The following is a 15209-nucleotide window of genomic DNA, read 5'->3' as shown; positions in this document are numbered from 1 at the left end:
TCAGTAAAATGTGATTACATGAGGAAAAGAGGCCAACAAGAATAGATGGGCAACGTTGTTAATTTAGTCATTTTGAGAAAGACAACAATCAGGACCATTCCTAGAGTTGCATATATTGTGTATGTGTAAATTTAAAAATGTGTCCTTTTATTGATGAAAGTTTATTGCAAAATTAATTTTACTACCCTTGAGGTTTGCCATCTGTGTTTTGATCAAGAAATCATTGCTTATTTTAATGGCCCTGATAATGATTGTACTGTTGAGAAGTTCAGTATATTTCTTGCATATGATAACAAGATTACCAAGTTTTGTTGGGGAACTTGCATTGGGAAATCATATGTTTTATATTGTTAATGATACAAAACTCTCCACCTCACCATCACTTGCAGCGTAAACAAAATGATTATAGATACTCATGATGCACATGAAGGCGTCTCCGTAGCCAGGTGGGAAGGAGCGGCAGTGCGTAGTACACACTTCTTGATTAGACCGGGGTTCGAGCCTGTCACCACTAAATACGGAGGATGCGAAAAGGTCAGGTAATGACCACCGCATATTCCCGGAGCAATATGGCCTTAGTTGCTAATGCTCCTAAAAATCAAATAACAACAACATAACGATCCACGTAAATTCTCAGCGCTTCCATGTGCAGTTTTGGAAATGAATATAAATATAAAATTGAGGTTCCATATACTGTATAATGATACTGTGTGCAACACACCAGCAAATTAGAGCTCCATTCAATTTCATCATAATGATATTTACTTATAGTTGAGTTTGGTAGTATTTTCAAATTAGACAAGCTATTCACAAATTGTGAGACACAATCAGACTTTGAATTTCATTGTAGACATATTTTGAATAATCCACACTAAAATGCATATAAAACCCCTATATTGTTGGTTGGGGAATGGTAGCAACTTTGAATAAGCCAATATTGAATTAACAAGCATATGCTGTATCTCATTAAACTGCCAAGTAAGGTACCCCTAACAATTTTACCCAATCCCCTTAGGCTAAAATTGTTAGAGGCAGACTGCTCATTGTTCAAAATGATCTAGTCAGAGTTGATGTGAGGTTCTTCAAGGCCTGGTGCAGCTATTTATAAGAAGGGCTCATTTTTTGACTTGATTTTGCTTTCTTACTAACTAATCCTCAGTTTGTAAGCAAAATAGATGAGTTACTTGTAATAGCACATCTACAAGTGGTAATAATGAGGTAAAACATTTTTAGAGGATGATGATGAATTACAATATGCTTTGTGTGCGTGCACGCACGCAAAGTATGTAGCTTATTGCTGAAAATTTAGATTGATTTGAGAGATGTATGCAGTTGAAAGTTGAGCAAAGCCATGTACATAACTTGCTAGGAGAAACATCTGTACCTATATAAGTGAAATTAGAAAGATATACACTCTGTGACCCAAAATATTTGGACACTCCTCCATAAATGTTTTGTATTGTGCTAGAAGCTTCCCACCAATGTGTATCTCCTAGTCTGCCCATGCAGAAGCAGTAAGTTAGAACCCAGTGTGGATTTTGGATCAGCACAAGACTTTCAGCATGGGCTGTTGGTTGGATGCTACTTCAGTAACCATTCTGTGCATGTAACTGACTTTTTTGTACCTTCCAAAAAACCACTGGTGAATAACAAAGGTGTTATTCATATAGTAGATGTTACATCAGTAATAAAAAAAAATCTGGATATACTCACAAACTTGTGGAACATGTTACAGGAACCATAAATAATCTAGTTTGCACCCCACACATCATTTGCAGAAAACATCACAGAGCATGTTCAAGAGGGTACAGGAATATCTGTCAGGATGTTGGCCCTCCATAGGGTGTGCATAGTCATGAAATTATGCATATTTTCAAGAACTCCATTTGTCAGTAATACAAAATGGCATTTGGAAAGTATTGCTACGGAACGATAAATATCATTGCATTTCATTCCAGTAGATGTGGAGATCGCCTTCTGAGATCTTTCTGTCAAAGGATATCATTAGAATGCCACAGCCTTAGTGGTAATGGGACTATTTCAACCCCTTTGGACTTGATCTATTGTTGGTACCATTTTAACTTGGTAGTTAAAATTTTTTTTGATCGGTAATATAAAATTTAATTTGTTTATTTTCAGGTTGATATTTGGTCCTTAGGTATCATGGTGATAGAGATGGTAGACGGAGAACCTCCTTTTTTCAATGAACCTCCACTTCAGGCTATGAGGAGGATAAGAGACATGCCACCACCAAAATTAAAAAATACACACAAGGTTAGTAGATTTTATATAGGTTCCATTTCAGTTATTGTTAAGATATGGACATCATGATAACAATAATTTGTATATGGAAATCTTTTTGGTTTGGTTTTCCTTTTGTGTGCAGTTAGGAATTAGTTATATAGTATTTCAGTAATACTTATATCTTGCATTAATTTTAATGACAGGTCTTTAAATTCTGAGTTTTAGTTTAGCATGGTCTTGTAGTATTCAATTTGGAGTGCATTACATTCTTTGCTGTTCTAGATTATATTGCATATGATATTGCAGTTTTAGTAGTAACCTAAATAGAGTTTTACTTTACAAATGACTAAGAGATGCATCCTCATACGACTTCCAATAATTCCATTCAAAAAAGTTCTGACTTTAAGCTCTGAAACTGTGGAAGTCACAACTATGGATTTATAATAGTTTGGGTTAGTGTTACTAAACTAACTACTATATAAATTTGGATCCACTTTGGTATACTGTTATCAGATCAACTCATTGAAGTTTGCAGATGATACAAAGGTTGGCAGAGTTGTTAATGACAGTAATGGCAGTGTGCTACTGCAACAGGATCTAGATAATTTGGGCAGATGGGCTAAGAAGTGGCAACTGAAGTTTAACCTTGAAAAATGCAAAGTACTGCATATGGATAGAAGTAACCCCAGAGAAACGTACCAACTGTGTGGTACTACCCTTAAGGTGGTAGAAAATGGAAAAGACCTGGGAGTAATTGTGCAGTCAGATATGAAGTTTTCTGAGCAATGCAGACAGGCTGCCAGGGCAGGTCATGGGGTTTTGTCAATGATATATAGGAATTTTGCTAGCAGGGAGGGGGAGGTGATTGTCCCTCTGTATAAGGCAATGGTCAGGCCATACCTTGAGTACTGCGTACAGGTCTGGAGGCCTCATTTTAGGAAGGATGTAGATTTACTTGAGCATGTACAGAGAAGGGCAACAAGATTGATGAGGGGGAATGAAGGGATCCTCTTACCAAGAGAGGCTTAAGTTCTGCAAATTGCAGTGGCTGGAGACTAGACACCTGTGCAGTGATCTGATTGAGGTATATAAGGCCTTGAATGGGTTGAGCACGCTGAATTCTGATGGGATCCTTCCACTTGTTCAGATTACGAACCTAAGGGGGCATAAATTCAAATTAAGAAAGGACAGATGTAGAATAGATGTGTGGAAATTTGCCTGTAGCCAGCGGCTGGTTAATTGCTGGAACGAACTTCCATCTGTCGTCGTGGAAGTTGACAGGTTAAATAAATTTAAGGAGGCACTGGACATTTGGAGGGAATGGTGTGATTTTTTTTTTTTTTTGGCTGATGCTGCATAAGCTCGTACACTTGCTTTCTTGCATCGCGTGCCACTGCTGCTGCTGCTACTACTACTACTACTACTCACAAGTAAGCTGATTTTTACCACTAACAATTCTTTGAGTAATAAATCAATAAAGGTATAAAAAATATCGATGGAGAAAATGAACTATTTCATAATAGCAATTCAGGACCCAGGATTCTTAGAATGGCCTATTACTTTACTGTTAGCACCTATTGATTATCAAGAGATCACATATTTCAAACATTTTGCCATTATTCCTTGTAAGTGAAGTAGCAATGGCAGCAATTACTGACGAATTGGAAATAAACAGGCATTTAGTTATAAATTGGAAATAAACAGGCATACGTAGATTAAAAGTGCTTCATTCCTTCTCTTCATATATTAATGATATCTACACACCATAGTGCTCAAGCACCATATAATAAAAATTTATTGATCTACATCAAGGTTCTACACAAGGACAAGCATTTGAAATGGGAGGAATTGATCCATTTAACTTAGACAAGGCTTAATATTGCAGAGGAGAGTCACCAGCAACAAGTGCCCCATAGCAATAGTAATGAGATTAAACCAGTCAAGAGCTTTGCAGTGATGATTCATTGAATCTCAAGTGAAGCATCTTTTGAAGTAGATGCAGTTATTTCCTTATTGCTTTCTTCTTTCTCCTCCTCCCAGTTAGTTGATGGAGCAGGAACTGGAAATCCCTCTCTATACAGTAAAGCTTTTAATGCAGATGGAACATCTGGATATACATTACTGGACTGTACTTGTTTTTAATTGAAAAGTCAAATTATTGTAATGGTTTGTTGACATCCACCATATTTATTGTAATAGCAAAAAAGTGTAGAATATAGTTTTACTTTTAACCTTGTGCTGGGTTCACTTTATGAGACTTGTAGCATGTATTTAGGGCTTGGCATTTACTTTGTTATCTTTGTTTCTGATAGCATAATCAAAGTAAAAGTAATGGGCTCTCATAGTTTATTTTTTGGATTGGCCTTTGTTGAGACTTATTAGTAAATTTTCCACATAACAAAATTTACCTGCAAAATTATACAACTCAGATTCTTTTGCTTATGCGTACTATTTTTTTAGTAAACAAAACACATAATCAAGTTATTTGTTCTGTAATTTGTATACCAGTAGTTATGGTGTTCAAATCCTCTCTGGAAGTGGTTGATCGTGTGTGTGTGTTGAACCATTGAATACAAGAACACCCAAAGTGTTATACAAGAACACCCAAAGTGTTATACAAGAACAAGTTGTATAACTTGTCCTTGTATAACAAGACAAAAAACAACAGTTTTTATGGTTAATTTTTTTTAATTGATCACAAGGTGATATTTATTAGGAATTAGTGCCCGGACTACATTACATTTACTTGAAACCTTCTTGCCCTATGTGACTCTGCATTTGGGGAACCATTTATTTTTGTGTGTTTCTCAGAAATGTATTATATTTATTACTTTTCATAATTATTTATTTGTTTTATATTAATATTATTATATTTACTTTAAAATTTTGTACATGTGGGTGTGTAAAGCTGAAAAGCCTGACATGTTGGATAACTTTCAAGATCATTTTTCGATTCAATATCGTGATATATGTAAAGATCAGTTATTGAAGCTTCTTTAAAAATTGTCTTTTAGTATTATTAACATGCATTTTTCTTCATTGAATATAAAAAAAAAAAAAAATTCTCATTTCAGTCTTAACTTTTAAAGTATCTTGAGCAGAGAGGGAGTTACGTATAATACAAGTTTTGATCATTTGTGTTTCCTTTTTTATTTGAGTATAGCTGCCAACTCTTTGCACGTCTCACTGTCATAATAATAATAATATTATTATTAACTCTTACTTCTCCTAATGGGTTTTCACCCATCGTATGACAGTTACTGGTACCAAGTGCATGGGGTGGGATGTAACATGCTTGTTACTGCTATTATTACGTCCTGCTATTATTATTGATTGAAGAACTGTCTGATTATCCTACAGGTGTTCAGGATCATTGCTTTCTAGAGTTTCATGTAAGTGTCCTCTAAGAGGTCTATTGCTGTTCGGTTCTTATGGAGGCTCTTCGGTACCCTGCTGGTGATTGACACAGAGATTGGGATGGTTATTACTTGTTCTATATGTCACATTTCTTTGACATTCCTGTCAAAGAAATGTGGCATGTGGAACAAGTAATAACCATCTTTGTAGGCTGTCTGGAGGTTGCTGGTGTTGGGTGCTGCTATGTCAATTGGGTACCTAGCCATTTCCTTGTTGCTGTTATTATTATTAGGGGCATGTGATGCAAGAAAGGAAGCTTATAAAGCATCAAGCAAAAAAAAAAAAAAAAAAAGTGACAATGGTTTCTGCATCTTTCTTTGAAAACTTTCTTTGTCTTTTTATTTTGCAAAAAATAGTAAAATTGTTAAAACTAATTTTTTATTGCAGAATAGAAATGTCGGATAATAGCATTGTTCCCTGTAATGTGCTATCATTTCATTGCGCTTGTGTGGTGCAAAACTAATTAACAATATCTTTTAGTAAAGTACCAAAGAAACATGACATTCAATTTTAGAAGCATATTCAGTAAATTTTCTATGTATTGCAAAATCTGAAAGGTAACAATTTGTCTTGTATACTGACATTATCTAGATGTGATATTTCAATTCCAAGCATTGGTAAATATGTACTCAGACAATTACAAACAAATAAGCATAACAACAGTGTGTGTGTAGTTCATAGAAAGAAATGCAAAATAGATGTACTATTTCATTGTGGTGACATTGATGTCATATGTGCCAAATATTTACATCTTTTGTAATGAAATAGTCTTTTTATGAGTTGTGCTGATCATGCAGGTATATTGTTCAGAAATGTTTCTTAGTAATGAAACAGCAAAAAAAAAAAAAAAAGTTGTGGAAGAACAAAAACAACAGGCAGTTATTAGTGAAATTGCTTGAATGAGGAAATGAGAGGTAGCATTGGCTCTGAAAAATTCCAAGTTGTATACCATTGTAGTTACATTACATTAACTTTCATTTAAAAAAAAAAAAAAAAAAAAAATTTTAAAGCAGCATTCTACCGGTATCAGCATTGGAAGGTAACGCTAGCAGGTGCAGCATTGAGCATCATCTGAATAACCAAGGCATGTGGGATTCCTTCAGAAAAACTGTGGCACTTAGTGTCGGCAATGCACCTGTCACAGACCTAAAAACTGGAGTGGCAACATTATTAAAAGAGGAGATTGTGAGCACCTGGAAGTGTTCAAGGACAGCAGTAATAGGCTGTCCTTTTCATCTTATTAATTTCTGTGCTGAAAAGGGAGCTACATGCCTTTCCATGAAAGGATGAATATTTGGTGAACATTTACTACTAATTAGCATTAGCATTAGTAGAGGCATTTGATGCAAGAAAGCAAGCTTATGCAGCATCAGCCAAAAAAAAAAAAAAAAAAAAACCACTTCCACTTCACCCCTCTGTTCGTTCAAAATACCTGTCCAGCTGAGCCTTAAACTTATTTAGGCTATCAACCTCCACCACAAGGGATGGAAGTCTGTTCCACCAACCAACCACCCGCTGGCTAAAGGCAAATTTCCGCACGTCTATCCTACATCTGTCTTTCCTCAATTTGAATTTATGCCCTCTCAGGTGATTATTCTGACCTTAGAAAGAATAAATTAGAAAGAAAAAATTAGAAAGAAGTAAAGAGGTTGGTGCACATGATACACAAGTTCTCATTGAAAGGTGTTCTTATTGAAAGGGTTAATACACAAGTTCTCATTGAAAGGTGTACTGAGGTAGCACCAATTTTATCAATTGGCAGTATGTCATCTTCAAATTTTAAATTTTTTGTGGACAAATTTCCAGTATATCTTGGTGTTGTTAAAGATAAAGAAATAGTTGAAGCAATAGGTGACCCTACTGCAGTGTTTCTCAAACTGTGTGGAACACTAGTGAGATTTGAACAAGTGTTCCACTAAAAATCGTAATTAATAATAAAAAAAATAATAATAAATTTTGCATATTTGTAGCGTACACCACTTTTGTATCATTATAATATTTAACAATTTTTTTCGGTTAATATACTGGCATAGACTAATAATCAAATAGACCACGGAACACTTTATTTTGGCAGGCTCTGCACAGAGAAATATGCGTAGAGGTAATGACACCTACGAAAAAGATCTAATATGCCATTCTAATGATCTAATATGCCATTGATCTAATATGCCATTCGTAATGGCATATTAGATCAAATATGCTCTTTCGTATGTGATGTAATATGCCATTCGTATATAATGATCTAATATGCCATTCGTACGTGATTTAGCCTGGAGTACATGGTTTTAGGGTGAGGAGGAGGCGAACTGATATCATAACTAAACTCACTTCCTTGTATAAATTTTTTTTTGATAATTATTAGTATTTGGAAATATTATTACTAAAATATGTGACTATAGATTTGTGGCTGAAAAAAGGAACTTTAAAATGAGAAGCAAAGTACTTCTAGTAGTTCAAACTTGTTCGATAAAAACGAACACTATATTGTCACACTTCAAAGTGAGGATGAACAATCGCAGCCTTTTGTTCCCCAAAAATCCGAAGTGAAAAAACATGAACCAACTAATAAAAAACCAAAAGAAAGTATAATGACAGTTATTTGAACTTCGGCTTTACATGTGTTGGAAATAAAGATGCTCTTGATGCACAGTGCACCATATGTAATAAAATATTAGCAACATTTCTTTGGCTCTCACTAAACTTGTGCTTCATAAGTGTTCCGTGAATATATTGAGATGAAAAGTGTTCCGTGACTAAAAAAAGTTTGGGAAATGCTGCCCTACTTGTATGCTGTTATGAAAGAAGAAATTAATGTTTGGTGGTCATTGGTTGGGAAAGTTAGGGTGCAGGAGGAAGCGTGAAAAAAAATAACATTATTCTAAGCCATTCTTGGAATTTTAATAATTCTTCATAGCAATGCTGAGTGCTAGAATAATTTAACCAGGTGAAAAAAAAAAAAAAAAAAAAAAAAAAACTAACTAAATTTAGATTTTTTTTTTTTTTTTTTTTTTCCCTTTCTGATGAAGCTTTGGAAATGCTCTCTTGATTACCAAGTCTAAACACATTGTTATAAACTAAATATTGACATCCACATTTCTGAAGGTGTGCAAAATCTCTTAGCACACCTTCAGAAATGTTGAAAAGCAGTATCTTTCTTGAAACGGTCATATTCAGTTGATTGTCTAAGAGATAATCCTAACAGAAATCCATAGACAGAAAAATCCTGAATAAATTATTGTTTGAAATCATACTGTAATAATAAACAGCCCTGTGGCTGTATTTTAATATAAAATGTAATTTGTCAGTGAACTTTAATTTCTAGTGAAGTGTGGACTTTACAGAAGCCTGTTTTTTTGTGGCAAACTCCTGCCTTTTGCAAAAAAAAAAAAACACCCCTATTTTGGCTAAAAAAATCTGTTTTCTCCTGCTTATAATTGCTGATCTCTAGCTTTTCGAATTCAGAAGTTGGCAGCAATGCTTGAAGTGCATGAAATAGTTACTATAGCTTATATATGCAAATTCTTATGTAAATTTTTTTTTTTTTTTTTGTCCCCCAACTTGCATATTAGAAGTAAAAATAATTATATTTAAACGTGAAATTTCTTCTAGGTATCACCAAGGCTACAAGGCTTTCTAGAAAAGATGCTTGTCAGGGATCCTGCACAACGTGCCACAGCTTATGAACTGTTACAACATCCATTTCTGCGTCAGGCAGGCCCACCTAGCCTGCTAGTACCACTCATGCGTAGTTTCCGTCACAGTCCCTGTTGACTGGTTTTAAGGTAGCAAAAAAGCTACATACTACAGTTTGTGACTTGTTTTTATTCTCAAATTGCCAGGAAACAAAACAACTTTCATAGTAAGAGTTAGGTGATATGACATGTGCATTGCTCATTTTGCAATAAGAAAAAAGCATGCAACATTTTTATAGTTTTATACCTCTTCATTCAAAGAACTGAACATTATATAGTGCTGCAATGAAGTATTTGAAATAAACTGTACTAGTGTTAGCAAGGTGGCCTATTTTGTTAAGAAAAAGATTGCAGCGCATTTGTGGATGATCTGGGAGTTTTTGGATGTACAGCAGACATGAAAAATATGTATTACTAATTTTTACTGCATTGCCATTTGTGAAATCTGTCATTATTGCACATACAGAAGAGTTCTGTCCCTTCATAAATATGCCTAGGGCATACAGATGTTGCATTTTAAAATATTTTATTTACTTAGAATATTAAATGCAGAATATGTTTTGTAAGTCGTTCTTTAAGTTAAGTATATAGTGTCGTTTTTATAGAACAATGGTCAGTGAAAAAATATCTTTTGTGTATGCTTGACCCTAATTATCAATAAATTGAAATCTTCCAGGTTGTTTTATATTAAGAAGATCATTTTAGTTTCTGTTGCTGCATTAGCTACTGATAGTTATTTCTCGATTGTTGTTATATCACATTTTTTTTGTTTAAAACAAGAGTGACGCTGGGGATTTTGTAGAATACAACAAACAGCTTGAATAAAATTTAATTTTTGTATATGTTTTAGCATTTCCAAGAACAGATATAATACAGTTAATGATATGAATCCCTATTTTCAGAATTCTTAGTTTATCATCTAATAATTTAAAAATTCGAAATAAAAAAAAAAAGTTATTAAATCTGTAATTAAAGGTGGAATTCAAATATATTCTCCTTTTATATAAATTGAGACTGTAGTCAATTTGGTTTGTTTTGAAAGCTTTTTGTGAGTGTACTGTCTCTGAAATATGGAAGCAGTTGATATATTAATAAAATAAAATAAAAAAAGATGGGTATGTTAATGAAAATGTTTTAGCATTCAATGAATAAATTTAAACTCTCCCACACATCTGTTTAAAAATTAAAAGTTAATCTTTTGCTCTGTGTGGGTATTTATATTTTTGTCATCTCCAATTGTAGGTAATTGTTGGCTTCAATAGCTTTGTCCCTTACACAAAGCATTAAAATGTCTTCAGTTTGACCATATTTCTCATTTATTTCTGTTGTACGTGAGAATTTAATATTAATTATGTGCTACTAAAAATTATTGCTCCATTTTATTTATTTCATATATGTATCATAAAGATATTTTACTTTTGTGTTTTCTGGCTTCATCTTTCTTTCTTTCCTGGTTTTCTTATTTTGCTCTTAGCTTCATTCCAACTGCAAAGACTTGAGAAATTATGGTATTGGAAGAGGGGTTACCACCCTCTCATATGTGCATGGGCACACACATACAAATAGTGTTTCTTTTTATGATTACTCTATATTTAAAATCCACTCTGCATTGTAAATAACACATAAAATTTAATGCGACTGCAGTGGCATTCACTGATCTTTGCCATTTCACCTCAGTGTTTAGTGATATCTCTTCGTGGAGTTACTGTTTATATTGTATTAAATGAAATGCTATATTCCTGTAGTTATTGTCTCATGCACAGTTTGTATATATGCTAATTTAACTCATTGTTAAACACTTATAAATGTAAAAGTTTTGGCATCTATAAACATTATTATATATTCAGCATATATTTTCATTTTGCTGTTGTCCACAAATATATATTCGAATTATGACAAAGTGCAGCCTTATTAGAGTTTTTCCTTCTCAAACATCTGCTTAATTCATTATATGACATTTAATATTTTACATATGCAAAAATCTTTCACACAATTGAAATGGATCACTATTTGTTTTACATTCATGATGAATGTGAACTATTTATATAGTAGAGTCAAAATGTTAAACTTAAACTGCTGCCAAGTTGCATTGGCTGCATGTATCGTCATGTTTACTTATGTGGGCAGTGGCTATACCTGTTTATACCATTGTTTGAGCATGCATGCTCAGTCAGTTTGCAGAGGTCAGGAAAGGTAGATGTATAGGTGAAAACAGTCACTACAATTTTTTTTTCACATATGTGCTAGGACATTGCAGTTCAAACATCAAACAAACATCTGGTCTTGAGTGTAGCTGAGACTTGCTGAGAAAGCCTTTCCCAGATGAACATACGATTTGATGTTTGCTATTTTAAACTGAAGTATGAAAACATCTCTTAAGAGTGCACACACACACTACTTCTCAGCCTCCACAAACTAAGCATGATTTCCTAGATCATGTACAAGTGGATAAGTGTAGTCTTATTCATTCACCATCTTTCATCCATACATGTCCTGAATTTGCAGACAAGATGATTTGCACAGGCATTTTGTGTCCTTTGGCAATTATTTCAAAAGCCACAAGCCTTTTTTGACACTACAACATACAGTACACATATATAGCAGCTGTTATCTAGCATTTTGTATTAAATTGCATTTATAATGCTGGCCATTTGTTTCATAACAATACATAAATTAATGCAAACTGTTGTATTGTGTTATACATTCCCTATAAATATATTTTAATCTGAATGATTAAAATTATATCTAGTGGTTTTTAGCAGTATATTAACAATTTTGAATAATAAGTATATTAGTACTTGTATTTTCTGTAAATATGTGTTACTCCTATTACTGTAGGATATATTTAATTAAACATAAACATTTTTATGTTTATTTAAAGTTCAGATTACATTTTTACATTAATTGGGAGTGGAAGAAGGTTTGGATTTGCTTTCATTTTTTTTTTTTTTAAACAAAGACTTTATTATTAAACAGCCTTTATGATCATAAGGCCACTGGTTCTTTTAATCATTTTGCTCAAAATACACATACCTCACAAAATTGAAAGCTTTGTTTAAAGCAAATCCAATTTCTAGATTGTTTATTTGTTGGGTGTCTTAAGAAGGTATAGGCTGTATCATAAATGTTTTTATTGAATGTTGATTCGAACCTCTTAAAATCTGGTGACATCAGAATTTTTTGAACTTGCTAGATCTTGGATTTTGCAGATTTCAGATGATTGTATCATTATCATAAAAAAAGCCATGAGAAATTATTTAATTTATCTATTTCAGCCTGTTATATGTAGTGCTGTGCAAGTGGAAGGCCTTCTCCCACCACCCTGAGAGAAAGGTAACATGCATTATATGCAAATATTGTGCAGTACAGTAAAAATAAAGTTATTTCCACTTCCAAAAAATATGGTATCTTTGAAAAAAGACAAGTCCCAGTATTGTGCACATCGAACACTACAACCTTTTCCACAGTAGATAAGGAGCTGTATAAGCATTTTGAAAGGCCACAATCTTTTGGGGGTATTTTTAATACAAATTGTTGAAAGTTTCTCTGTTGTGTACAAATGACAATCTTAAAAATCTAAAGCATTCACACAGAAAACTTGTTTAGTAAATCATTACCTCAATCTAATGTTTCATGTAAAATCACGAGGCTCAAAAATTGAATAATCCATCACTTATTATTAGTGAGATGCTAATCTTGTTCACAATTAGCAGTAGACAGTTCCACAACCTAACAGATTTCTCGATGTAGTTGGAATGCAGTTCAAATGTCTCTGGGATGGAACATTGACCCTGTTCAGCCAACTCTAACATGCTACTGTGGTGAATGTCTGATCCGGTTTGCTGGATTTATCCAATTTTCTTGAAAATATCCAAAAAATGGGTGGTAGTGGCACTAGATAATGGGTGGGTTGCCTGATTTGAGAGGTTTGACTGTGTATGAGAGTTCATATACTTCAAAAATGAAAAAATGCACATATAACTGTATTGATTCAACTGATATCCTTTCAAATTGAAAGTAACAAGTTTGAGAATTATAGTAAATCCAAGTATTTAGTTACACTATGGCTACATATGCAACCAAATATTCAGGTTATTTTTAATGATTTTTGTATGTACTTTGAACACTACAGAATATTGGGTTACTTAAATCACATTGTAATCACTCAAGTAAGGAGGATTTTCCATTACTCTTGACATATTTTCATTTGTAGTTTGTGAAAGATGAGCATTAGTTTAGCATATAAAATTAAAAATCCCTAATTATACTTAATAAAAATTCTTATTACTTAGGTTCTCCCATATAATTGTGGACTAATCTTAATTTGTAAACAAAAAATTACAATAAATATTAAAAATCTATAATTATGGTACCTTATTAATGTTAGACAGCAGTGTGCTTTAAAAGGAGTCATGGTAAAATTAAGTATTGCATTTATTAATATAAGAATTGATATTTTGTAGGAACTTCATTAAATATTATTTTTGGTGGAGTGTCTATACCTTTTAGACCAAACATTGTATTTTGTAACTGTGTACATATTGCCATAATAGTTTTATATATATATATAAAAAATTCCACTAAAGAATCTTCAGTTTAAATATTTTCCTTAATTAAATTAATTGTTGCTGCTGTATTTTTTTTGGTTTGTTGAATGAGAAACTGCTATTGTTATGGGTTATACAAAATGTTGACAATAAATTGTGTACTCTTAAAATTGTACCAGCCTATAGTATGATGTATTTTATTAACATTTTAGCTATATTTATCTTTATTTTTAATAATCTATATTGTTTTTAACTGTCTAGAATTCACTTTTATAGGGGCATTTTAATTTCTTAATTATTTATGCTTTTTTTTTTTTTATGCAATACTTATGTACTGGTGAAATGCATTTACAGCATCATTTTTTTTTTTTTTTTTACATTTTTTATTTATTCGATTATGATGCCTTTGTTTCCAGTTAATAATTTTTTTTTAAATGAGCTCTGTGATTTCCTTTATATGTATTGTTAATTTTTGCATTTCTGTGGAAAAAATTCAGTTTATCTGAAATTCAGGTTAACATGAAATTTGATCTTAAAATATGTTTTTTAAACAAAATGATATTGGTTAATATTTTTATTTATTTTTTTTTTTATCAGCAATAGTATTTTGATTACTGTATGACAAAACTTTCAAAGGTTGGAAGTTAGGATAAACCAACAATCTGGCTGGCACCAAAGATGTTTATATGAAATGGAAAGTTAAAAATAAGAGCTTCATTGATGAAATTAGGGACTGTAAAAAAAAAAAAAAAAAAAAATCACCTATCATAAAAAGTACAGTAAATGGGAATATTTACGGTAAAAACTAATAATATCGGTGTAAATACACCATAGTTTACCCATAAGTTTAACTACATACGTAGTATAACGGCATAGTTTAGATTTTATCTCATATTGTGGCTACCTTCACCATATTGCACTACTTCAAATAAATAATGCTTCTCTAGTAGCATTATTTATTTTCTACCCATAACATATTATGCCTTGTGTATTTAGTCTTCAACATATTATCATCATCTTCACAATTTGGCATCTCTCATATTGTGGAATTAACTTTGCAACCGTGATGGCATGTCTGCATTATCTGCGTTATTTTCAATTTGAAAGTAACCCAGATAACAGTAGTCTCCTCTACAAGAGAAGCATTATTTATTTGAATTAGTGCAATACCTGGTATCTCGTTGTGAAGGTAGCCACAATATGAGATAAAATCTAAACTATGGTGTATTTCTACCCATAACATGTTATGCCTTGTGCATTTAGTCTTCAGTAAAAACTAATCAGACAATAGATTGATTTTTTTCTTTTT

The 15209-nt window shown here is 32.7% G+C and overlaps 1 protein-coding gene across 4 annotated transcripts in view; it reads left to right on the top strand.

Moving 5' to 3' along the window:
• The window catches only part of mbt (serine/threonine-protein kinase PAK mbt), a 125555-nt gene extending 115729 nt beyond the window's left edge, over nucleotides 1-9826 (top strand). For all 4 annotated transcript variants that reach the window (XM_090375716.1, XM_090375717.1, XM_090375714.1 and 1 more), the window contains exons 9-10: nucleotides 2140-2274; nucleotides 9271-9826. In XM_090375716.1, the coding sequence (XP_090231842.1) occupies nucleotides 2140-2274; nucleotides 9271-9432 (297 nt within the window). In that variant the 3' untranslated portion in view covers nucleotides 9433-9826. The remainder of the gene's footprint in view (nucleotides 1-2139; nucleotides 2275-9270) is intronic.
• The last annotated feature ends 5383 nt before the right edge of the window (nucleotides 9827-15209 follow it).

The sequence above is a fragment of the Mastigoproctus giganteus genome, chromosome 6, assembly GCF_048544385.1.
Source record: "Mastigoproctus giganteus isolate SK-2022 chromosome 6, ASM4854438v1, whole genome shotgun sequence".
Lineage (NCBI taxonomy): Eukaryota > Metazoa > Arthropoda > Arachnida > Uropygi > Thelyphonidae > Mastigoproctus > Mastigoproctus giganteus.
Note: the sequence above shows the minus strand (reverse complement) of the source record. Positions and strands in the feature narration are given on the sequence as shown.